We start from the raw sequence: 27,156 nt of genomic DNA on the forward strand, positions 1-27,156 counted from the left end.
AGTTTGTCCCTCAGCAGCTACGGTAGCCCCCTGTGCTCAGCTAGCCGCTGAGTGGCTAACAATTCATTGGCAGCTAGGCCAGTTTCTATAAAACCGTTTTCACTAACGGGCTAAGAGAGATTCCCTGGTGTCCAGATAAGTTTACAATCTTGTTACTATTTGGATACGTGGTTCCCTTATGCAACCAAGGTATGTGTAAATGTTTAGATGATATAGGAAGCTGAGCATTTAGTATTGTTTAGGTGTCAGATTGATTGCCAGACGCTTCCGGGTAGTCGTGCTATGTACTACCGAAGGTATTTTTGTGCATTTTATTTTGAGTCATAATGTGGGTGTCATTGTTTGAACATGATATGCATTTTAATTAGCACATTTGTACATAGGTCTTGGGCAAGGCACCCGCCGGGTAGCTGTACCGCAATTAAGACGCAACATCTAAAAGGTAAATGTTTATTGTGTTACGGGTAGAACCAGTGTGTTAGGCCTTGAACACATGCAAAATTAGTCCGATTGTGTGTCCTGACGTAGTGTATGGCTGTGTTAATCGTTAACTCTTAATAGAAATGTATTTAATGAATATGCTGTGTGTAACAACTTATGTAGGATTGTGAAGAGCGTTTTTTTTTTAAGTATTTAGCAGTGAATGTGGAAAGTATATCTTTGTGTGGGAGGCACCAGGTGGCGTAGTCAAGAACCTTTAAGCCTAGATTTGGTCAAAGTTTCATATGGTCGCACTAAGTTCTGCTGATTTATTATGTAATTCATGTTAGTGAGAAAAAAAGTATTCCATAGAAAATAACAAAGCTAATCGAAAACAAGATAGCCTACTTAAATAATGTAGCAGATCGGTTTTTGATTGCTTTCGGTTTCGATCTATATGTTTGAGTAATAAACATAAATAAAAATATTTAAAAGATGTGCGAAGTTAGTTGCCTATACAAAAGCAATATTGGAGAACATGCTATTTGTTTTGCTCTTTGTCCGTCTAGTTACTTTAAAATGAACTTAAGTAATTTCTTGCTAACTATGACGTTAAAAAGTGTCGTTTATAAGTGCCGATGAGCATAAATGTATCATTTGATTTGCACTTATGGCATCTACCAGACTCTTTCCTTTTGCATCAAGGTGGAAATGCATCTAAAGCATTAAATTGACACAAATTTATCTTATACATTGTTTCTTAGTCTATATATGAATTTTAATACAGTCTCTTAATTAAAAAAATTGGATGGGTTTTGTCAAATATTCATTATCTTGGAGGTCTTAAGAGTAATTTCCGTCTGCTTCTTTTTCGCACGATTAATATGAATATTCCCATTGCAACGTTGAAAATCAGAAGATTAATGGAGAAAATAAGGTATTTCAACCAATCAAGATTTGGTTCTTTCTCTGAAATGAAATACATTTTGTATCCAATATCTTATTTATTTTTATTTTCAAACACACCTGTTACCGTAAGAATTGTCCCGTTGCCAGTGATGTATCGGATCCTCTCACCTACAAAACATGTTGCTGTGCACAATATCTTTTCGGTATCCGTAACCATGAGGTCTTTTATGGTCATGGAGGAGTTGAAAGTGCCTTGACTCTGTTATGTTGACTCTGTAGTTATATTTTGGTATTTTTGAGATAACTATATTGTCATTTTCATCCCAAATTTCCCACATCATTGTGCAACCTCTCACGATTTCTTTATCTTTGGTAAGGTTGCAGTAGAGCTGCTGAGTCACCCACTTGATATTGTTTTCCTGTGGAGCATTGCTTTACTTGTACTGTTGCAAATCCAAGACCTTAAAGTTAAGAAAGACATGGTAAAAATCCAAAATGACAAAATTAATGTCATATTAATTCCATTCAATACTGACTATTAACTTAAAAGTCTTAAAATAATGATATTTGCAAGAATGTTAAGCATATACATATAAAAAAATATAATTCTTACCAAAAATAAAACACAAGGAACACAAGGTCTGAAATGCATTGTTTTCTTGATCTGGTAATCCTGCACATCTGTACTTGTAAGCAGCTATGCTGGCAGACACGTATACAAAACAACCACCTCGCACAGATGCAAAGCATGCAATCAGATGAAAACAAACTGCACGAACAGTTTAAAAGTCGCAAAGTCTTTCTAGCAAGTCAGTCCGCTGTCGGCCGTCTTTGGCAGGCTATGTCAGTGCACGCTGACTTTCTGTACACATGATGTTGACAAATATTATATGCGGATGCCACTCATTTGTGTAGATTTCGATAAAACTAAAACGCACATGCGTTCAACCGTAATACTAGACCAACAACAGAATAAAAACATACCAATCATTTACCAGACTGCCCTACAAAGCCAAATGATACACCAACACTGAAGTATATAGGCTACACTGGATTATAAAAATAGTCATATTATATAATCTCTTATGATTGGATGAGTCAATGTGACACCACTTTGAACATTTTCATAACCAATCTATTCACCCCACTTTAAAAATACAATGTGTTTATACAGGCCTTTAGCCCCTGCAACAGGGGCCTTTTCACCCCATATGCTATCCTTTCACTTATTAGAAAGTTATTGAGAGTTAATTTAATAACCTTAAACAAATCTGAAAATGTAAGTATTTTGTCTTGAAATGTGCTACATAAATTTGCAACATTTAAAAAAAAAAAAAAAAAACATTTGATCAAATTGCCTAAAAATAAGCCTTTGTACATTGTATGCAAAGATCCCATGGCTCAGGAATCTTTTGCAGTAACAAACATGTGTTTAAGAAAGAGCTGTGGTAGTTTTTAATGCTATTTAATATATAGAAAATAAAATCAATGGAGCCTTTTAACCTGCAGGGCCTTTAGCCCCATTGTACCCTAATGCAATTTTTATTTGTCAATAGAACACTAACGTGTATGACATGAAGTAGCATATTTCAAATAAATGTATACTTTTAATACGTTTTCCTCCAGTGATTAGAGTTTTTTTTTTATTGTTTTGCTTATCTATTTCCTTAATCTTGGTGCTGTAAATATAATTTGTTCATGCCTTTTTTGCTTTTAGTTCAGAATGAGAGTCCTTTGCCTCCTTATCTTTCTTTGCAGAGCTTCTCTTTATCAGTCTGGTAAGCTTGCAGTGTGGCTCACATTCCTCTACTTGCTAATTGTCAATAAAAATAATTATAATAAAATATGTTGGCATTTCTTCTAATATTCAGACTTTGCAGATTACATATATCTCAAAATAAACATGGATGATATTTGGGTTTTAAAATATGAAGAGCAACTTTTTCATTATAGATTTTAAACACCTGACCATAAACTGCATTGCTGAAAATGATGAACATCTGGAAAACTGCAATTTGACACCTCCTTGCATACAGAATTTCAGCTTAACAAACTGCAACAGTAAGTCTTGTGTCTTTAAGTTCAGTTTTTCTGTTTATTTGTCAGAAATTGGGGAAAAGAAATGATAAATCAATTATTTGAAGTGTAGTTATGAAACTACTTGATGCAGGGTCACAGGCTGATAGGTCCTTAAAACATGTAGTCTGTTTGCCAATCGGCTTGCTAATCCCATTGCCCAAACTGATAGGTTCTTTGACGTATAATCTGCCAAAGAATTTACATCTGTTTCAAACACTTGCACCGTGTCCCAAATGGCATACTGTATATGATGCCTTCGCAAGGCACTGTGAAGGGAGAAAAATCATGGGAGCCTAGCTGCAGGGTTGTTTCAAACAGAAATTTAAGTAATAAATTAAAGTAAAAAGTAACCTTCTGAAGCTCTCACAATGCAGGTAGAATTTAGAAGGGAACTGGGCATTGGGATAGTCACTTCAAAAAATAGTTCACCCAAAAATGAAAATTCTCATCATTTACTCACCGTCATGCCATCCCAGATGTTTGTGACTTTCTTTCTTCTGCAGAACACAAATTATGATATTTCAGCTCAGTAGTCCCCATACAATACAAATGAATGTGTTCCAAAATGTTGACCCTCCAAAAAGCACATAAATGTATTATAAAAGTAATCCATACAATTCCAGCATTTTAATCCACTTTTTCAGAATTAAGAATGTGAATAACCAAAAACACTAGAAGAATGTGAAATCTATCGGTTTCTCACCCACACTTATCATATTGCTCCTGAAGATACTGATTTAACTGCTGAAGTGATATGGATTGCTTTTTTTTTACTGACTTATGTGATTTTTGGACCTTACAAATTTGGGCACCCATTCACTTGCATTGTGTGAACCAAAAGAGATGATCTTTGGTAAAAATCTTAATTTGCATTCAGCAGAATAAAGTAATACACATCTGGTATGGCATAAAGGTGAGTAAACGATGAGAGAATAAAAAATTTTGGGTGAACTATTCCTTTCGGATTACATATATATAGCAGCCTAAAGTTTAAAATAATGTACAGATTTTGCAATTATAGAAAGAAATTGGCACTTTTATTCAACTGATCACAATGTATAGTCAGGACATTATCAATATGAAAAATTACTATTACAAGTTGAAAGAAATGTTCAGAACTTCTTAAACTACTTCAAAAAGTGTTCTCATAAAAAAATCCTCCATGTGCAGCAGTAACAGCTCCTTGGCATTCTAGTTGTCAATATGTCCAGATAATCAGGTGACATTTCACCCCACACTTCCTGTAGCACTTGCCATTGTTGTGGCTGTCTTGTCGGGCACTTCTCACACACCATCGCACAAAAGCTCAATGGGGTCAAGATCCATAACACTCTTTTCCAAGTATCTGTTGTACAATGTCTTTCTTCACCACTCCAACCTTTTCTTTTGGTTTTTCTGTTTCAAAAGTGGCTTTTTCTTTGCAGTTCTTCCCATGAGACCTGCACACCTGAGTCTTCTCTTTACTGTTATACATTAAACTGGTGTTGAGCGGGTAGAATTCAATGAAGCTGTCAGCGGAGGACATGTGAGGCGTCTATTTCTCAACCTAGAGACTCTGATGTACTTATCCTCTTGTTTAGTTGTACATCTGGTCTTCCACATCTCTTTCTGTCCTTGTTTGAGCCAGTTGTCCTTTGTCTTTGAAGACTGTAGTGTTCACCTTTTTATGAAATCTTCAGTTGTTTGGCAATTTTAAGCAGAGTATAGCCTTCGTTCCTCAATGACAGGCTGACGAGTTTATAGAGAAATCTGTTTCTTTTTTTGACCTAATATTGACCTTAAGACATGCCAGTCTATTGCATACTGTGTCAACTCAAAAACAAAGGCAATCTTAAGTTTAATTTAATAGCTTTCAGCAGATATAATGGCAAGTGATTTTCTAGTACCAATTTAGCATGATTACTCAAGGATAAGGTGTTGAGTGATGGCTGCTGGAAATGGGGCCTGTCTAGATTTGATCAAAAATGTTTTTTTTTTTTTTTTTTCAAAAAGTGATTGTGGTGTTTTTCACATAAGTAATGTCCTGACTATACTTTTTGATCAGTTGAATGCCACTTGGGTGAATTTAAGTACCAATTTCCTTCCGAAACCGCAAAATCTGTACATTATTCCAGTATGTATGTGTGTGTGTGTGTATATATATATATATATCTCTAGAGCTCACTAATGCAAAGTTACAGAGAAAAGTACAAGGTGTCTGTTTCTTTAAATATATTTATCATTATTTTACATTAAATTATGCAGTTTATTTTCAGATATACAGTATATGGCTACATGTCATAAACTTTCAGTGTAATGTTTTCCAGCATTACAATTGCAATGTACCGACTCTACAAATAATCATGTGTGCAGCTCATCTGAGGAATGTAGACTGGCTAACATTACCAATTTTGTTGACACGCTGCTTGGTGCAATATACTGCACATACAAACAAAGTATGTATAATGTTTTACCATTTTCTCTGAGACATTATAGTAAAACTTACTTTAAGGAGGTTAGTAGAATGTTTTTGCTGATACAGCTAGATTAAGTCTATGTAAAAAAATACATGTATAAATTAAGTCATTATGCCCTCAATAGTCCAATGGTTTAATTAAATCTCTAAGACACAATATAAAGGATGCATTTCATTGCAGTGTTTTATCCTTTGATTTTTCAACTTTGTTTTAGAAACAATTACATGTTATGGTTCTTTACTGTGTACACAATTTCAATACCTGTGTAAGGAAAATGAATGTGAAATGAAGCACCTCACTGAAAATAACAAATACCGTTGCAAATTCGATCATAGTGGTGAGTTTGCTTGTTTTTGTTTTGTTTTTTACAATGGAACGATAAGAGACTAATAAATGACTAATAAATAAATGAGAATCTATTAAATCAATTAAATAAAAATCACAACCAATATTTGTATATTTTAATAGCAAATACATAAATACTGACCCCTTTTCCATCTTCATTCAGTCACTAAATGTATCAAGGAAAATGAGAATTTGCCCATCAAAGGAGAACTAAAATGCAATGTGACACCTAAAGGTATGTTTGCTACACCACAGCAAGGAGTGTTATTTCATGTAAATTTCAATAAAAATGTATCATTTAATTTATTTGTTTATTATATGCACATAATCAGGGGACGTAAAAATCAAACATTCCTTTGAAAATCTAGAGACTGAACAAGCCATTCATTTACCGTCTTGTACATTCATGTGTAAAACAAAGTACAGTATAAAGGATTATTCAAAAAAGTGTTTACGGGTATCCACAGTAATAAACAGCATAAAAAGTCAGGGTTTCAATTCAGATACTTTGGACTTTATACTGACACCTATTGGTTTGCATCATGCAAAAGCTAGAGATTTTGGGTATTGTTGCCACTATAGATATGCATTATTTGCTGTCAGCCATGATGATTCATTTATTCCATAAGCTAATAAAGAAAAATACTGACTGCACCATTGAAGAGCATTCCTCTATAGTTTGCTAGGAATACAAAACTGTTTCAGCTGATTATTTTGCTTTAAATTGTACAGTGTTGTTAAATTGAGTGTGGATTTTTTTTTTAAGTGGTAGACACAACACAAAGTGGTTCATCAGTATGTGAGGGATTCCATACAAATACTGAAGGAAATAATTGTGGTAAGCCTTTTGATCTTTTTGCTTGTGGTTGTCATTTAAACTTTCAAAACGCTGAAATCCAGATATTTTCCTTAATCAAATTTTTCTGTATTCAATTATTTTATTAATAGTATACTATTTAACAGCAATTATGCCAATAATTCAATATTTTAAATAATTATTTCTCATATTATTTTTCTTCAGATTCACAAAGGCCTTATTTGATATTGTTTATATTCTTCGCAATTCTCTCAGCTGGGCTATTGGTCTACATAGTTTGTGTAAGTTTTAGTAATAGACCAGATATTATTGTCTTTCATAATATAATTTGAATAAGATTTTATACTAAATTGTTATTGTAATATTATAGTGATTAGTAATTGGTTACAATTTATAATGTGATTTTACAGTATGAAATTTGTCATTGTACAGAATATATAATGGTATTAAAATTATTACTTTTTACAGATTGGCAAAAGGAAGGGATGTAAAACATTGGTAAGTATGAAAAATCTAAAGATAAATATGTTAATTGAAGTATTCTTATTACCGTTCCCATATTCTAAGTTTCACGGGGTCAGTGGTTCTATTGTTCGCTGATACTCTGCAGTTTCATTACTCAATTATTTTACATTATTTATAATCATTTAATTGAGAAATTGATTTAGGATGTATTTAAATAATAATTTATATAAAAAAGTACATTTACATTGAAGCTTTTAAAAAATGAATGTAAATTAAACAAGGAAAAGTATTAGTGTATTCAGTACACTGTAACAAAACAAAAAAAAACTATATACAGTTTATGCATTTTGCCTTAACACTGGCGTTAATGCTTTCCCCTTAAATTCTAGAACATATGTGAGAATGATCAAGGTAAGACTGTTTTTGAGATATGATGCTTTATACATGGACAATGTCTCATTTGGATGAGTCTAATGAATATCATTGAAACGTGTCATTTCAAGATTCTAGTAAATCCATGTCTGTGTGAGACAATTAGCAGCTATACATTTACAGGAAAACACATGCAACCACAAAAAGCATTTAAATCATTCCCTCTGTAAAATATAACATTTGTGTATTGTGTATATACACATTTTTATACAGTGATAAATGGAAACATGTAAATTCTTCATACTGTAACCACTCCTGCCATTGATAGGCAGTAACAGTCATGCTGATGACTCTGTTGAAGGAATATTCAAGGTTCAATACAAGTTAAGCTCAATCGACAGCATTTGTGGCATAATATTGATTACCACAAAAATGTATTTGGACTCATCCCGTCTTTTCTTTAAATAAAGCAAAAATGAAGGTAACAGTGAGGAACTTACAAGGAAAGTGAATTGAGGCAATTTTTGGAGGGTTTAAATGCAGAAATGTGAAGCTTATAATTTTATAAAAGCACTTACATTAATTCTTCTGTTAAATCTTGTGTATTGCGCTGTAAAGTTGTTTAAATCATAATTTTTACAGTCATTTTAGGGTTTGTTGATATTGCATCGTCATGGTAACAAAGTTGTAAATTTGTCTATAACTTTATGCAGTTAGTAAGCCATTTTATCACACTAAAATCATATTTACATGCATATTCTTCGTCTTGTGGTGACATTTTTGAAACAGTGAGTCATCACAATATTCCAAAATTCAACCCCATTTACTTCTAATGTAGGTTCCTCACTGGAACCAAGATGTATTTATTTATTTTTAAGAATTTTAATAGGAGTAAATATTTGTGGCAATCCTCATCCTAATTATACTCTAAACACTACAAATTGATGATTAAAATTGAATGAAGAATATTCCTTCAAATAGGATCTCACCACTAATCTCACCCAGGGTTACTAAAAAAGAAACCTATGTCATAACAAACTAACAAAAACATTTATTAAAAAATGTATATAACCTCCAATTCATTTTAAATGTAATTTAATAACACCACCAAGCAGTCCCCAAAACCTGCACATATGTATCTAATTAACTATGCAAAGATAACAGCCAATAGCAAGTCCTCAAGCATAAACGACAACAGACATTACATGATAATCCTGGTAAGGACTACAATTCGATATAGTTTTAGCACCTGACATTCATTTACATAGATTAATGTGCCATTTTGCCCTTTGCACTAAGAAAAGTGAAAAAAAAAAAAAAAAATGCACGTCCCAGACCATGAATAATAATAAATAAAAAAAGACCTCTAGACCATGAGCTAAATAAATAAGACCTCTTGGGCATGAATGCAATGGGAGAGAAGGTTCCTTGCAGGATACTCAGCCTTACAGGCTCCCTTTGTTTAAGATTAGGGTGGGGGCGGGGTTAGGGCATCTGCTGCCTCACAGAAACAAACTGAGTGGTTTCGTGTTTATTCTTCTTTTAAGAGGGAAATTTGTCTTAATTCACAATAAGATAAGACTGATATCGAAGATCAGTCAAAGTCAAATATTGCTTTTTATCCTATTATTGGGGATGAGGAAATAACTTTAACTCTTACCTCATCAAGTCACACAATGTCAAATACAATATGCTGCTTTAAAATCAGTTTAAAAACGGGGCATATTATCCTTGTTTAACTTTGTTAAATGCAAACACAAACAATAAAAGACTATCAAACGATTTAACAGACGGTCAGGGTCAATTTATTTATACTTGTGCAACTGTGCTGAACTCATACAAGGTAGCAGCACAATACACAGAATAGTGCTCAGAATGTGTGGTCTGGCATAGTGGATAAAGGCAGAGCTGGTAAGCAATCTATAAAAGTGTGACATTAAATGATAATGTTGCATATACAAATGTTTTTTTTTTTTTTTTCTTCTTCTTGAAAACATCCAGCTTCGAATGGGAAAGTAGCACTGTAAAAGTTAACCCTTCATTACTTTTAAATAATATTTTAACAATTTGATTATTAAAAAGAAAAGTGGAACTGTGGCAACATTAAAAAATTGCTTTTTAATTACATGTCTCAAACTTCAATTATTAACTTTTAATCTGCCATCATGATTTTTGATTGAAAATTAAAGTCATTAAGCATATTATAAAATAATAATATATAGGTTATTTATCAGAATGTTATTTTATCTATATATTTTTGAGGCCTCTATATTAACATTAGCAGACATTTAAAAAAGAAGCCTAATTTGCATGCATTCCAATTCACTTGTGTAAGATGTCTGGCATAATAGAGTTGTGAGACCGCAAGGGGGTGATGTAACATTTACTGTATTAGATTGCAAGGCAGGTATCTCAAAACATGACTGGTATTTTAGAGCTCCTTGCACGGGAAGCATACACACAAAAGTTACACATGTTTTTCTACTTTTTCAAGAATGAACATAGTGATGTTAAAGAGTTGTTAGGTTGGTGTATGAAATTGGTGTAACTGAGTAAACTGTTATTAAGCAATTTCTTTGTATTGAGCTTGGAAGAGGTTTCATTCAAACGGTAAAACCAAAAAAAGACAATCTTGTAACTGGAAATATATTGTGTAGGCTATATGAAAAATACAACCCCAATTCCAAAAAAGTTGGGACATTATGAAAAATGATAATAAAAACAAAAAGGAGTGATTTGTAATTATATTCACCCTTTGCTATATTGAAAACACTGCAACTACATGTTATATTGTTTTACCTTGTGAATATTATTTTTGTTTTTATGTGCAGTAATTTCAAATCAGATGATTGCAACACGCTCCAAAAATTGAGACCGGGCCAATTAAAGACCATTGACGAGTTTAAATAAGGCAATGTGAAACAGGAGATGTTAAACAGGTTAGGCAATTGTGTCATCGTATATAAGGAGCCTCCAAAAACAGCCTAGTCCTTCAAGAGCAAGGATCGTTCAAGACTTGCCAACAGGTGCTTCAGCAAGTAATCCAGCACTTTGAGAACAATGTTCCCCAAAGACTAATGGGAAGGATTTGGGGTATTTCACCCTCTACAGTGCACAATATAAAGTTGTTAAAAGATTCAAGGAATCTGGTCAAATCTTGGTGCGTAAAGGGCAATGCAGAAAACCACTTCTGAATTCGTGTGATCTCTGATCCCTCAGACATCACTGTATTAAAAACATCATTGATCTGTAATGGATATCATGAACATGGGTTTGGGATTATTTCAGTAAACCTTTGTTAGTCAACACCACTCACCACACTTTTCAGAAAGGCCAACTTCAAACCACATACTGGCTGATTTATCAGAGTGTGCGGGTGCTAGATTGGCCTGTCTGCAGCCTGACAATCTCCAATTGAGAATGTGTGGTGCATTTTGAAGTGCACAATATGGGCACAAAGACCCTGTACAGTTGTGCAGCTGAAAACCTGCATAATGGGGGAAATTCCACTTTTTAAACTTAACAAATATGTGTCTTAAGTGGCTAAATGCTTAAGTGTTATTAGAAGAAGTGGTGATGTTTCACAGTGATAAACACTAGACTGGCTCAACTTGTTTTGAGCATGCTCTAGATTGATTGAAAATTACGCATTGATTTGAAATTACTGTATGTTTTAAAAAAATACATGAAATTCACAAGGTAAAAAATATATAATATTTAGTTGTAGTGCTTTCAATATAGCAAAGGGTGAATATCATTTACAAATCACTTTTTGTTATTACCATTTTTCATACTGTCCCAACTTTTTCGGAATTGGGGTTGTACATATATATATATACACACAATATAACATCCAGTGATGGCTAGAGTAAAAATATGTGTCCATTTGATAATGATTTGGGTCGAATTTAATGGAAAACTATGAGAGTTGAGCTCCGTGGCGCTGCAGAATCTTTAACAGCCTCCGGAGATGCCGAGTGACCGCTGTTAGGGGTATAACAGTTATGACCCAGATCAGATAAGGAGAAAGAAAAACCAGGAGTCAAGAAGTTCAATCAAAGGATCCAAAATTTACTGAAGAATAGTTTGCAGTGAAATTGGTACAGCCAGCGGCAAAGTCTCACGAGGAGATCGAAAGCTAACCCAACCTTACACAAAATTTTACATCAATTATACCATTTGCAAGGACGTATATTCTATTATTTAACTCCTGATTGGCTAACAGAGCATAAAGTCACAACATATAGATAGCTATAGCACATCAACATAAATCAGCGCAATTGTCGTCCTGGCTCGAGATTTACATCTGAAGTGACCTCGCAGATGGTCTCGGACGTCTTCGAGTCTGCCTGCTGTGTCTCCCTGGGTTCAAAACCTGGGTAGAAGGTCAATCACGCACACACGAAACACTGACGAACGACAGTGTTTCTCTGTGCACTAAGGGAACCAGAGCACACATTTATCAGGTCATTTTAACCAAAACAGTGAGATAAGAAATATTCACCCCTCAGGCAAAGGAGAGGAAAAGAAATAATAAGAGAAAATTTACACTTCTACTTATTCAAGTGCTATCACATAGGATTTTAAATCATATAATTAGTCATGGACAGGTAAAAATCAACCACAGAATACATCTGGAACATATGTTTAACATTCTCCCTGCCCCCTCTCATCACAGCTAAGCTTATCCCCAAAGAACCTTCAGACTACGGGCAGGACAGAGAGAGAGACTCTGGAATGTTCCTAAAAGAGACTAGTTAACATTCCAGCACACATATGATTCAAAGTATATTTCAGTTATGCATAAGAAAATAGAATTGATTATGTGATCATGCATATAGTTAATTCATCACTTTATTAAAGAAGTTAAGCAACAGAATATAGATAGATATTGATATAAAAGGATATATATATGTATTGATATATCTGAAGAGACAAGGGATTTCGACCCTCACCCTTCACCGCGGTATATGCGTACCTTCATAGAATTGTTTTTTTTTTTTTCAGATTTTAGAACACGCCATGTCACCCTCCAGAAGCATCTAGTGTATGTGACCCCCTTTCATTTACGCTGCCGCCTACACTTTATTAAAGTTGCGTTGAGAGAAATGTTTTAAGAGAGACTATTGTGCAATGAGCAGCCTTATTTATACAGTATCTGAAAAAATGTGATACTGTGTGTGTATATATATATATATATATATATATATATATATATATATATATTCGATATTTTCCGATCACGGGAAAATATTCTTATTATCAGTGCGTGAAAGGCATCAATCCCAAGCCTAAAAGTCGTTTTCGTTGTTGTGCCTCTTGTGTATTCCACCAGAAAACTGTAGGTCATAGAACAAGGGACATAAAACTCCTTTGTGAATCTATTAGACCAGGGGCGGCTGCATAAAACTGTTTTAGACTAGTTAGTCAGCTAAAATGTTGTATAAAAATGAGTTGTATAAAAATGAGCTCCGTCTAATTTAAGACCAAAATGCACCCCCTAGGCTAACTTTTGTTTACATTCCATGTTGCCATGGGAAATAACTGTCTGCTGAGCCAGTGGGAGCTTCAGTTGAGGGCTGAAAGGGGTTTGAGTTGAGACTTTGTAGAAGATTTTGACTTTAACTATGGTAACAATGTCATGCATTTTTTATTATTTGGGTAAAAATCACTACATTTGTTCATTAGAATCAATTTTGAAGCACTGAAGTCCTCTAGTAAGGAAATATTTTCAGCAAATGAAAACCGTATTGAGTGTCCACTGTCGGACATATTTTAAAGCTGTCCAGTGTCTTTTCCCACAATGCAATGCAAATTAGACTGTCTTACTAAAGACAAATGTGAGCTTGTTTTATGCAACAGGCTTTCTATAGTGTCTTTAGCTATTCAAATTAATTGTTAGATGCAGTCTGAAGTTAATGTTTATGCAACCGGCCCCAGATTTACAAATTCTTAACTTGTGATAATATCTAGAAATTAAGTTTGTAAACATTGGTTTCAGAGACTGGACAACATGTGTTGCTCACTGTAGCCACCTACTGGCTATTATTGTCATTTCATGCAAATGTCATGTTGTTTTTTTTTTTTTTATCAGTTGGTAGTGGATCTTCCAAATGCATGACATATTTTGATATTTTCTTATATTTTTAGATTGAAGTTATTTAAATGATATAAAATGTTTGTTTTCTATAAGAATTGTGCCATTAAGTAATTTTAAAAACAAAAGAATTTAAGCTTTAAGTCTGCAGGAACATTTCAAACTGGGGTCCGGGGACCTTTAGGGGACCACAACGGTGTGCTTGGGAGTCTGCAGAAAAAAGTTAACCTTTACCAACGTTTCCTTCTGCTTTCCAAAAGACCACAAATCCGTTCACAATTTTTTCCCCACACCATATAAATGTGTCTTTTTACTTTTACTAATATTTAGCTGTCTTTATATTTTAAGGAGTTTCCTTGCTTGAGGATCATCATATTTGGTCTTAATATAATGTATCCTTTTATTTGTCAATAGATTTAAGACATTTTAGTTACATCTAGATTATTTTTTCTTTTTTTCCTCTTTTAAACAAAAATTCTATCAGCAACTAGTTTTGTACTCATTGAGCATTATATTTTCAATAGGGCGCCAACACCCAGCAGAACCAAGAAACATTTGGAATGAGGAAGTTCCCCTTAGAGAATAAAGATTATACAATGGAAACATTTCATGCTGGAGTACAAACAGGCCCTTCTCAAATGTATGCTGTAGCAATAAAATTTGTTTTCAGATTTGAGTGTTTTGTTATCCTTAAAATGTAAGCATCCAGAATAGGTCAGGTGAGCTCCAATAGTAGCCACATTCAAATCCAGACTGAAAACACATCTGTTTATCTGTGCATATAGTCACTGAGCTCTGCAATGCACTTACTGATTGCACTGCATTTCTGTTTTCTTTTGTATCTATTTTAATAATGTTGTACTTTTTAAAATGTATTTTAAAAGTAGTGGCTAAAGCACAGGGCTGTTAATCAGAAGGTCGCAGGTTCTAACCCCACGGCCACCACCATTGTGTCCTTGAGCAAGGCACTTAACTCCAGGTTGTTTTTACAGGGGATTGTCCCTGTAATAATTGCACTGTAAGTCTCTTTGGATAAAAGCGTCTTCCCAAATGCATAAATGTAAAATGTATTTCATTACATTGTATTCTTGTTCTTAAATTTGTTTTCAAATGTATTTTATCTTGTATTTTCTTTTATCATTTTTATGTAATCCACTTTGCATTGCCACTATGTATGAAATGTGCTATATAAAATCACTTGCCTATAATAAAAGCTAATTTAGGGGAAGCTCTGCTTCATACTGTGTTTTCTCATGCTAATTTTCTCTGCTTTCTTATTATCTGATTAAAATTATTATTAAAAAAAACCCTGTGTGCCCTTTCTTTTGAAAGTTGTGTAAAGTCAGGTTAGCATTACATCCTTTTTTGTTGGTACTTGCAAAACTCATTTTCCATGAGTTTTTGCCCATGCCTTCCATTGCTGCCTCGATTGACCAGACTATCTGGAGTTCCTGAATGCGAGACTGATATTGTCCTTAAGTGGTCTTAATTCCAGTTTATGCTTGTTGCTATCCCCTTAATTATCCAGGGGTTATGGAGTTCTGATGTCCTGGCAGTGTCTTCATATTATATTTCTATCCGAGTTGGGAAAATATTGAAAATCTGTTGCTGTTACTAGGTAAGTATTCCACTATCACTCATTCATTTGTGAAATTATGTGTTTGCAATAATGTGAATGAAATTACTTAGAAGAGACATACAGGGAGAACAGGCAACTTGGAGAGGCAGAGAAGATCTTCACCGGTCTGATAAATGACAAATCTCTTAGTCTGATAACATTACTGACATACTGCATAACAGGGTATTCAATTAAAGTTCCAAGAGGTACGGTCTCTATGTTCCTTTCCAGCAAAGTTCCAGACAATAACTTACAAAAACGTACATGGTGTCAGGAGTCAATGGAAGTGCAACCCAGTGCAGCGTAGTTCTAGCGGGAAGACTAGCAGCTGTACATCACTTCATTAGCTGGGTAATTCCTAGCCAATCGAATTGGAAGCCATTGCTTTGTCTGCTCACAATCTATCACATTGCTGTTTCAGTGCGCTAAAACACAGGCAACTAGACGCGCTTCAACGTCTCCAGGCCACATTATAACCAGTGCACAGCACTTCTCCGGAAGCCCGCCTTCCCTTTCCAACGACGTCGTCATTTCATCTCAACTTCTGCCAACATCAAACCCATGGGGAGTAAACAACCAGCAAACATATCTCATTCACTCAGGAGATCTCTCCCAATCGCATTGCACGACCCGGCGAAGGAGCGCGCAACCCGCGAATCCTGCAAAATCATCGGCTTAGGCAGCAGCCGACTTCCATCAGAAATAAACTAAGTCATTTTCATATCCATCTAAAGCATTCAGATCTAGTCATGGGTCTAGATCTTCCGTTGCCATGCAAACCTGTTCATCACAAAGTTGCAACGTTGCCTGTTCATCATAACGCATTCGCATCAATATCAAAAGTAGGCTATTTCACGTCAACAGCGCATTCACTCATAGTATGGCAGACATTTCGCGTAATCTCATGAAGGCAAGGTTCATTCACTTGTCATTCACAGTCCGCATGGCCGAGCGTTCCCCATCGGGGAATTAAGATAATTATTCAGGCATATCATCATGTACAGTCAACGCTTATCATACGGGCTCTCATTACTTTCCCCCATTTTTTTTGTTGCCGCCATCGCCCAAATCACGTAACGGGTGCGTTCCAATCCAATTCATCATCCCTATGCCCTACTCACTAGGAAGACCGAGCCCACGATGTGAGCATTCCGAGGGAGCATGACATCAGTTTCACCCGTCGATGTGCGCCCCCCCTTTCCGAGGACAAACCATGCAAATGACATGCCCAACTTAAATGGCTGTATGCTCCCCTGGAGTATGGACACAGTTGTAGTATCTTTTGAAAGAAGACACTTCAGGCTTCACTTCTCAAATTTCAGAATTAATGTATGTTGTTATTTTAAAGCAAAAAAAAATTCATTCTGTTTAGAAGACTTCATATAAAAGATAATATACAGTTTTACAAAAGGTAAGTCAACAGTGTTTACAACAGAATGCTGCTCCGTTCTTCGACAGACTATGCAACCGATGAAGTGTAATTCTTCCAGGTGAGATCTCATGTAAACATGGAGAACATATCAAGATTTATAATTGCGTACAAAAGTGCTACTGGGCGTTATAGAATGAATTCTGTCACCGACAATTGACCCAAGCAGGCTGAACTGGATTCATCTGGCGATCGCTGTTTCATAAGGTATGAAGTCCCGTTTCTGATATTGCATGTTGCCACCCGCACTTCCGGCACAAATAAACAAATTGCTGTTTTTGGAGGACTGTCATCATGCATCAGAGATCGGATATCAACGTCGAACACTTAGACCTTTGAAAAGACATATAATCTGTTATCATTAATCGCATATTCATTCATGCATATATCAGAATGCAAATCTATTAAACGTAAGCAGAGTGACTTCACTCCCGAGCGCAAACTAATACGTATCAACGGGTTAATATAGCCTCCACCAAGCCTTGTGAAAGAATTTACTTCATTCAGTACAACATTCGATGAGGTTCCCAGAGCGCCTCCAAGGGCGAATTTACGCGATCCATAAAACGAAGCATTTTCTTACTCCAGACGTGCTTCCATGTTTTCATCGCTAGCACCACTGTCGCGGCGCACCTCTGACACCTAGAGGTAGGCTCCGCACCGCTTCCCCTATTCTTCAGATTATCTACCACCAGCGTAAGGCATTCCGCTATGATCAGGACATGCAGCGAGTAATTCCCATCTCATGGCATACTTTCATTTTATTATCATTCAGGCATCATCAAAGAGCAGAAATTCATTGGCATGTCTTCACAAATCATTCACTCATCGTGGTCAGACCACTACAGCAACCACTACTCCGAACCAATATGATTGACAGCGTAAATGCCTGAATCCAGCCATACATGTTTAGGCGTGCGTGTATCTGGTCTCCGAAATATGTCAGAGACAATGGTAACTCTGCACAGCAGCCGTCGAATCCGCTATCAAGCACATTCGGAAGGAGATTTGCAAATATTCACAAAATATAAAGCGCGATACTGCATCTTCAGGTCGTAAAGGTGGGACATGAACAGCCGAAACTGATCCATGCTCGAGAATCACATCCTGAAGATCCCGATTCATATCAACACACATTCACAAAGCAGTCTCGTGCAAGATGATTTTCACAAACATGCACACATTCTTGTATGTTTTGGGGCACACCTCCTTCAAAAACTAAACTGTCCACTGCATCTTCAGGGCTCTATGCCGGGAGTACATGAAGACTCTCATGTTCCTTTTACAGCCAACAACTAAAATCATGAAGCTGAGACATTATTCTTCTCACCCTATTTGCTCCAGCTCGAGGATAAGAGGGAGGAGAGCGAGAGAGAGGAGAGGAAAAAAAAAACACACAACGAGCCACATCTCTAGAATTCTAGACATCACACACCTTCTCTAACCATGCAAGCTTCCCCCCCTAAAGAAACATGACAGGATCAGGTCTATTTTCACGTCATTCCCTGGTCCGTCTGGTTCTCCTAACGCAATCTCCAGCCCCATCAGTCCACCTCAATTTTGCCATGCTTATCATTCCTCAAGGCCACTCCGCCGTTTTTTCCGCCTCCTCACACTAGCTCATTCCATAGACGGCCTCTCCTACCCACCAATCGATGAATTTCCGGACGCCACGCCCCTATTCTCGGACATGGCTCCCTCCATAGGATTCAGGGGTTGCCGTCTAGGACCATGGTTCACAAGGGAATGGCCAGAATGATACTCTCTTCAATATAGCTTCCTACGCTCCAGACACTCTCTTCGATAGTATTCCCATTGCTAGATATTTAATAATTTAATGTATTTAACAAATGATCTCGACCTACAATCCCAGTCTCAATGCGGCTCAGCGGAGGGAAGAAAGAAATGACACCGAGACCCAAGCTTCAAATCCTTCCTTGCCATTCGTACAGCACTTCATCATATGGTCCAGCAAACAACCTTCCACTCTACCCTCCAATGAAATGGTTCTTTACCCCATACGGGGTAAAATATATGTTCGAGTTCAGAAATAGGAAATACACTCGCAGAACCACTGCAGCCTCGTTCCGCGATGACACAGCAAGCTACATCTACAAACGTTTAAAATGTACCTTCCTTATTCCACACCCATCATCACGGCCAGCGTCATATGGGTTCCCTCAAACGCATCGTAGTCATGCGACAATTCCGCAGTAGTTACTACAATCAATAAAGTTCGGCCTTCCTCGAACCAACATGTCCCCTATGAGACGTCTGACATGGCAGTGCATTTCCTGTGACTTCATCATCCCAGCCAGACACGTCTGCATAAGTTCTCATGCATATCTTGTGGTGGTCGGTGGCTCTTCCCCAGCTCATCCTTACCTGCACTGATTCAAGCAAGCTCACCGCTCGCAAGGACAGCACATAACTATGTCCCCCCCCTCCCCTCGCCGGGCTTCCATAATCAAGCATAGTTCCGTCGCATTGGGATCGCTCAAACCAGCCGCCCTCGCCGGAAACTCTCACCATAACGAGATGGCTTTCAACAAGGTATGGCACGACAACATCGTCTTTATCGTATTGCCTTATGTATGCGTTCACTCTGGCAAAGATAACCATCAAACAAAGGGATCTTTCAACAAAGGGATTGCAACATCGTCATTATCATACGGCCCCATGCATGCCATAACCCCAGCAGGTTATATTTAAAAAAAAAAAAAACACACACACATTTTAACACTACTTTCGGAGGGTTTCACAGTTAAACGTTTCCTTTCAGCAAAGGGATTGCACGCAATGTCGCCATTATCGTATGGCTATGCACGTCACCCACCTCTTTCAACAAAGATACCCAAACAATCCTTCCCTCTCCGGAGGGTTTTCATATCAAACGTATTTCAAATGAAGGGACTGCACGCAACGTTGCCATTATCGTATGGCTTATACACGTTCCCCACCTTCGGCAAGGATACCTCAAACAACTCCTCCCTCATCGGAGGGTTTTCATATCAAACGTCGTCCTTCAACAAAGACAGCAACACCGGCCTAACGTAGGGCCGCATACCACGCTGCTCGCCTTAGGCAGATTCTGCACAACCAGGGGCCTCAACGGAGAGCCCAAAAACACACACACAAAAAAAAAAAAAACCCCTTCCCATGCAAAGGCTTCACACAACCATACCAGAGATCACAAATTTCATGTAAATTCTGATGCTCACATCTCTATTTTCTTCTCCAGAATGAACGCCCAACACAAGACCCGGTTCATACCAAACAGGATCATCTCTTTTGGGGGTAGGCTCCTCGCCCCTGCCTCCTATCTCCGGCAGGATATGACGGTTCCGGGCACAACTCCCTCGGACCGCTGGACGGGGCCTACGCCAAAGAGAGAGACATTACCTTGTTTTACATTTATCAAATAAATGGCATCTTAAACCTCACTCAAGCCTGCGTGTCTTCCTGATAGAAGTATAGTTATAGGAATGCTCATTTCTTGAAATGGTTATTATACATTTCCATGCTGGCTGTAAAAGTTTTTTGTAAAAGAAGAAATTATCATAAAGTCAACTATATATATATATATATATATATATATATATATATATATATATATATACCTGAGAGGTTACTAAAGCACTTTACAATGTGTTCCAATCACCCATTCACACACACACTCATACACCAATGGCGGCAGAGCTGCCATGCAAGGCACTAGCCTGCCATTGGGAGCAACTTGGAGTTCAGTGTCTTGCCCAAGGACACTTCGGCATGTGGAGTCGTGTGGGCGGGGAATCGATAAGTGTAAACCTCACTCGCCTGGCCTTAAGAGGCGCACTAGCGACTGACACTAAGGGCTGTAGAATTTAGCCTCATTAGCATTCCCATCTCCCATACCGACTGACACTGGTTTAAAACCCAGACTGGTTGCACATTTTTATCTTTTCCTTAAAGTAAAAATCAATGTACATCACAGTAGAGAACAGCTTAAAAATACTGTTAGCAAGTTAAGTAGTCCTATAAATGGTCAGACTATCAAATAATGGAAACGTTCTCATGTGAACTCCATGCTACTAGTAATATCACATTTCTGTTTTTTTCTTGCCATCTATGCCAGAAATTATAACATGTTTCATTAATTTCCACAAAAACAATCTGTTTTTGAAAGGCTCGTAACATGCTGATTAATAAAGCTTATTTTAGACAGGAAAAAATGTGTTATAGTTTAAAGGCGCTCTGGAAACACATTGTCCTGTCACAAACAACCTGGTCTCATAGAATAAATGTTACTCTGTATACAGTGCATTCAGAAAGTATTAAGACCCCTTCATTTTTGTCACATTTTATTATGTTGCAGCCTGATGCTAAAATGCTTTACATTTATATATTTTACATCAATCTACCACATAATGACAAAGCAAATACCAGATTTTTGATAACTTTGCAAATTAAGAAAAAACTAATATATCACATTGACAAGTATTCAGACCCTTTGCTATGACACTTGAAACTTCGCTCAGGAGCATCCCATTTCTCTGCATCATCTTTGAGATGTTTCTACACTTTGATTGGAGTTCACCTGTGGCAAATTCAATTGATTGGACATGATTTAGAAAGGGACACGCCTGTCTATATAAGGTCTCACAGCTGAAAATGCATATCAGAGCAAAAACCAAGCCAAGAGGTAAAAGGAACTGCCTGTAGAGTTCAGAGACAGGATTGTGTCGAGGCACAGGTCTGGGGAAGGCTACAAAAATGTTTTGCTCACATTGAAGGTTGCCAAGAGCACAGTGGCCTCAATAATTCTTAAATGTAAGTTTGGAAAACCAGGACTCTTCCTAGAACTGGCTGCCTGGCCAAACTGAGTAATTGGGGGAGAAGGGCCTTGGTAAGAGAGGTGACCAAGAACCCGATGGTCACTCTAGTTCAGCTCCAGAGATCATGTGTGAAGATAGAAACACTTGCAGAAGGACAACCATCACTCCAGCATTCCAGCGATCTGAGCTTTATGGCAGAGTCGCCAGATGGAAGCCTCTCCTCAGTGCAAGACACATCCCAAGTCACTTGGAATTTGCAAAAAGCATGTAAAGGACTCTCAGACTGTGAAAAACAAGATTCACTGGTATGATGAAATGAAGATTGAACTGTTTGGCCTCAATTCCATGCATCATATCTGGAGGAAACCAGGCACACTGGTGTTTTTTTCGGTGGCAGGGACTGGGAGACAGGTCAGGGTTGAAGGTAAGCTGAATGCAGCTAAATACAGAGATATCCTTAATGAAAACCTGGTCCAGAGCACTTAGTACCTCAGACTGGGCCTGAAAGTTCACCTTCCAACAGGACAATGACCCTAGCACACAGACAAGACAATTCAAGTGAGGCTTAGCGACAACTCTGTGATTGTCCTTGAGTGGCCCTGCAGAGAAGAATGGCAGAAAGTCCCCAAATCCAGGTGTGCAAAGCTTGTCCAGCTTGTGTGCAAATCCAGTCAAAAAATCATGAAAATGAAAGTGGTATAGAAGTGAAATGGAATGAAATGATTGCTTCAGTAAACCTGTCTTTTTGTCTTCAGTTTTGAATTTGCATTTTAAACACTAAGGATAAGGATGTTTGTTTTGTTAAACTCTGATTTATCTTTATGGACGCTATTGGTTAGGTTTAGGGTGCAGTTTTAGGCAGGGGCGTCGTTAAGCTAAAACATTCGGGGCTTGAGCCCTGAATGATTTTGGTCTAGCCCTGAATGTTTTTGTTCATAACTCATGCGAAAACCATGCTTCAGCCGCACAGCCGAATGTATATTTCAGATCAACTGCCCGGTTGTTAAGTGAATTAAATGATATTCATCTCGCATTCTGCACTTTATAAGTGCTAAGAAGGCTTCTTATCAGAAAGGCGCATTTGCACTGCATGATTAAAGCCTGCCTTAGAGCCTGATGCTTTGAAATCCTAGAGATACCCCTGGTTTAGGATAGGGGCAGATGGATTTTTATTTTTTTTGTATTTAGTATTTAGAGTAGTAATTATAAATCCTTAACTCATTTATTTTCTTTTGGAGTATTTAACAATTCTCTTGTGTATATACACTGATATAATCACTTGCCATTATATCAAACACTGCTGAAAGCTATTTGGTTCATTAAATGAAGCTTAACATTGTCTTTGTGTTTGCTTTTGAGTTGCCACAGTATGCAATAGACTGGCATGTCTTTAGGACAATATTAGGTCAAAAATGTCAACAAAAAAAGAAACACCTTTCTCTAGAATCTTGTCAGTCAATCATTGTTTTGAGGAATAAAGGCTATACAATGCTTGAAATTGCAAAATAAAACTGAAGATGTCATACAAAGGTGTACACTAAGTCTTCAAAGACAAAGGACAACTGACTGTAACAAGGATAGAAAGAGATGTGGAAGACCAGATGTACAACTAAACAAGAGGATAAGTACATCAGAGTCTCTAGTTTGAGCAACAGATGACTCACATGTCTTCAGCTGACAGCTTCATTGAATTCTACACGCTCAACACCAGTTTCATGTACAACAGTAAAGAGAAGACTCAGGGGTCCAGACCTAATGGAATGAATTGCAAAGAAAAAGACACCTTTGAAACAGAAATAAAGAAAATGTTTAGAAATGTTTAGTGTGTAAAGAAACAGACGTTGGACAACAGATACTTGGAAAAGAGTGTTATGGATCTTAACCCCATTGTGCTTTTGTGGGATCTGCTACACTGTAAGGTGTGTGAGAAGTGCCCGACAAGACAGCCACATCTATGGCAAGTGCTACAGGAAGTGTGGGGTGAAATGTCACCTGAGTATCTGGAAAAACTGACAGCTAGAATGCCAAGGAGCTGTTACTGCTGCACATGAAGGATTTTTGGATGAAAAGAACATTAATTTAAGATGTTCTGAATTTATTTTAATTATTCCTCGATGCTTACAAGCAAAGTGTGACTGGTTCACAAATCGCATTCCCAAAACCAAGTGCTTTAGCCGAAGCAGCGAGTGAGTCTGAGCTCCACCCCCTTAAGCCTTCAGAATTTCTACAGAATCCCTCAACACTGCAGTGAATAGGTATCTTAAATCAGATTGTCAGATTCATCAGCCAATCAGATTGATTGATTTGTTCTTGGTGGAAATCTAATCTAAATATCAATCACACCAGCAGCTGCTCAATTTAAGCCAAGAAAGGAGTTTGGTCAATAGAATAGAATATACAAGGCAACCAATTGCATTCAGTAAAACATTTTATTATACAATATGTCCAGTGAGAGGCTAAAGGTTGTCCCCCACCCATTGTCTTATACTCCTGTTATTTGTAGTGCTGGATCCGGGGTTCTAGATCAGTGGTCTTCAACCTTAGTCCTCGAGTACCCCCTGCGCTGCATGTTTTATATGTTCCCCTCTTCCGGCACACCTGATTCAAATGCTTCTGCAGAGCTTGATGACAAACAAGTGCTACCTGCATTTAGAATCTAACGATCTGTTATCTTACGATAAAGCTGGCTACATAAAATACCACTACTGACCAAATTGATAAGAGGTCCACTTATGCTTGGAATAAGAAAAGCATTCAGTCATTTAATCAACTTACCAGCGAGCGTGATTCGGAAACACTGAAAATGAATGCGGTTGCACGTTGGAACTATAAAACGTTTGGATCTATTGGTCAGCAAATGGCAAAATTGGTAAGTGCTTTTTGCATTGCTATAGTAACATCAGGAATTTTCTTAGTGCAAAGGCTTTTTAATGATTTTAATGCAATTCAAAATGCTATATATATATATGTATGTATATATGCTACAAAAACGATAGTTTTTATATTGTAGCATGTTTACCCAAACTACAGGCCTAATGGAATTTGAATATCATATGCTTAAATATCAACTATTATTTTATATGTATGTGGGTTTGTGGCCATTTATCATACGCCAGCAGATGGCGACAATTGTGTTATAAGTGAGTCAATCGTTCAGCACTTGTACCAAACCTCATAAATGATGCCTCCACAGGGAACTAAAGGGAGAGCAATCATGATGGCCAAACTAAAGGGTTGTTCCTTACACAAATAGGAATGATTTAAAAGGGAGTTCCGAATTTTAATGCCCAAAACCTTCAGTCACCACACATAAAGCATTTATTATTAATGGAAAGGGAAACACCATAACAAAAACAATAATATGCTTTCTAACTTGTGTGCCACAGCATTCCATTTCAATTAGACCACTCATATCTAATGTCATTTTAACCATGTTGTATCCTGGATTAACTGCAGAAGTTCAAATAGATGCAATTGTCCTTGTTAATTGACTGATGAAGGCTTTTGTTGGCAATTGATAGTCTATACATTCCATTTCAAGATCGAAATCCATCAATAGACTGAGGTGATGCAGGCAGAGATCAGGGATGTGAAACGCAGTTCAACCTGGCTGGTAATTTCGGTGAGGTTTGGTGAAGTCCATCCTAAATCCAAGGTTCAGACAATGGCATATGAAGTATCCCATGTCTCATGGTTGGAGTTGGCATCAGTTCATCCTCTGAAGTCCATCAAAATAGACTGAAGAGATGTTTGGCTGGCACTGGCTGCATTTAGTCATCATTATTCAGTGACACGTAGCAGTGGAGTCCAACACGAAGCAGGGATGTTGCTGGATCCAGACGGTTCTGGTGAACTCAGGATAGGAGTCCCGAGGTTGAGACAGGGAAACAAATAAAATAAAATAAGCATAGATGCCATTCAATTTATTGCAGAGTTATAAATCATGATCAGTGTTTCTGGTTCTGGCAGACCCAACTAAAGCAGCCCAATTGTGGGTTGGAGGATAAATTAGGTGTATGCCTGGCTAAATAGATGAGTCTTTAGTCTAGACTTAAACTGAGGGAGTGTGTCTGCATCTCGAACAGTGTTTGGGAGATTATTCCATTGTTTAAGAGCAAAATATGAAAAGGATCTACCTCCTTTTGTGGAATTTGATATTCTAGAAACTATTAACAGGCCAGAATTTTGCAATCGTAATGACCGTGATGGAATATAGCGTGGTAGAAGGTCACTTAAGCACTGCAGAGCTAGACCATTCAAAGCTTTGTACGTAGTTAAAAGAATTTTAAAATGAATTCAGAATTTCACAGGTAGCCAATGTAACAATGATAAAATGGGGCCAATATGATCATAATTCTTGGTTCTCGTTAGCAATCTGGCTGCATTTTGAACCAATTGAGGCCCTAAAACTGATCCCTGTGGCACTCCATATTTTACTTTTGTTTGGATTGACAAATCCTCATTTACATAATATGACCTAAACCATGCTAATGCCACTCCACAAAATCCAACATAATTCTCTAGCCTATTCAAGAGAATGTCATGATCTATCGTGTCGAATGCAGCACTAAGATCTAAAAGCACTAGAAGAGAAATGCATCCGCTATCAGATGATAAGAGCAAGTCATTTGTAACTCTGATAAGTGCAGTCTCTGTACTGTGATGAGGCCTAAATCCTGACTGAAATTCTTTGTATATACTATTTCTCTGTAGAAATGAACATATTTGGGAGGATACTACCTTTTCTAGTATTTTTGACATAAACGGGGGATTTGAAATCGGTCTATAATTAGCCTCTTAATAATAGTGGCTTCTTAATAAGCGGTTGATAACTGCCATTTTAAAGTTTCTTGGGACATGTCCTAAGCATAGCGAGGAGTTAATAATATTAAGAAGAGGTTCTGAAATTACAGGAGATACAACTTTTAAGAGCTTAGTTGGTATACTATCTAACAAACATGTTGTGGCTTTTGATGTTTCGATAAGTTTTGTTAGCTCTTCATGACCTATGACAGAGAAGGATTGAAGTTGCACATGAGGAAAATTATTAGACCCTGTTTTCTGAGGTGCTATGACAGATGATTGCATAATTCCAATTTTATTTCTGATTATTTCAATTTTATCTGTAAAGAAATTCATGAAGTCATTACTCTTGTGCTGTGACGTAATATCTGGTTCTGTTGAGGCTTTATTCCTAACCAATTTAGCCACAGTACTGAAAAAACATCTAGGATTGTTGTGGTTATTTTCTATGAGTTTACTAAAATATGCTGACCTGGCAGCTTTTAGTGCCTGTCTGTAGCTACAGACACTATCATCATGCACCATGAAA

General features: G+C 37.1%; 1 protein-coding gene across 8 annotated transcripts; it reads left to right on the forward strand.

The window, feature by feature from the left end:
* The first annotated feature begins 37 nt into the window (after positions 1-37).
* LOC127632168 (uncharacterized) lies at positions 38-15,168 on the forward strand. Of its 8 annotated transcripts, none has more exons than XR_007969057.1 (12): positions 38-189; positions 384-442; positions 3,047-3,107; positions 3,283-3,390; positions 5,761-5,843; positions 6,079-6,201; positions 6,373-6,444; positions 6,976-7,047; positions 7,231-7,307; positions 7,495-7,524; positions 7,881-7,902; positions 14,485-15,168. XR_007969057.1 is itself a non-coding variant. In XM_052110754.1 (12 exons), the coding sequence occupies exons 3-12, from the start codon at positions 3,053-3,055 to the stop codon at positions 14,544-14,546; spliced, it is 750 nt and encodes a 249-aa protein (XP_051966714.1). In that variant the 5' UTR covers positions 38-189; positions 384-442; positions 3,047-3,052; the 3' UTR covers positions 14,547-15,168. The 8 variants fall into 8 exon arrangements, 6 of the variants coding, with proteins under 6 accessions (XP_051966714.1, XP_051966719.1, XP_051966716.1 ...); XM_052110754.1 differs by having other exon boundaries at positions 5,715-5,843; XM_052110759.1 differs by having other exon boundaries at positions 5,715-5,843; positions 6,135-6,201.
* The last annotated feature ends 11,988 nt before the right edge of the window (positions 15,169-27,156 follow it).

This window comes from Xyrauchen texanus, chromosome 38 (assembly GCF_025860055.1).
Source record: "Xyrauchen texanus isolate HMW12.3.18 chromosome 38, RBS_HiC_50CHRs, whole genome shotgun sequence".
Lineage (NCBI taxonomy): Eukaryota > Metazoa > Chordata > Actinopteri > Cypriniformes > Catostomidae > Xyrauchen > Xyrauchen texanus.

Excerpts from the sequence above, each read along its gene's own strand:
- LOC127632168 (XM_052110754.1), top strand. The coding sequence starts at position 3,053 with ATGAGAGTCCTTTGCCTCCTTATCTTTCTTTGCAGAGCTTCTCTTTAT. Across the intron at positions 6,445-6,975 it reads ATGCAATGTGACACCTAAAG|TGGTAGACACAACACAAAGT; the intron begins GTATGTTTGCTA and ends TTTTTTTTTAAG. Across the intron at positions 7,903-14,484 it reads CATATGTGAGAATGATCAAG|GGCGCCAACACCCAGCAGAA; the intron begins GTAAGACTGTTT and ends TATTTTCAATAG.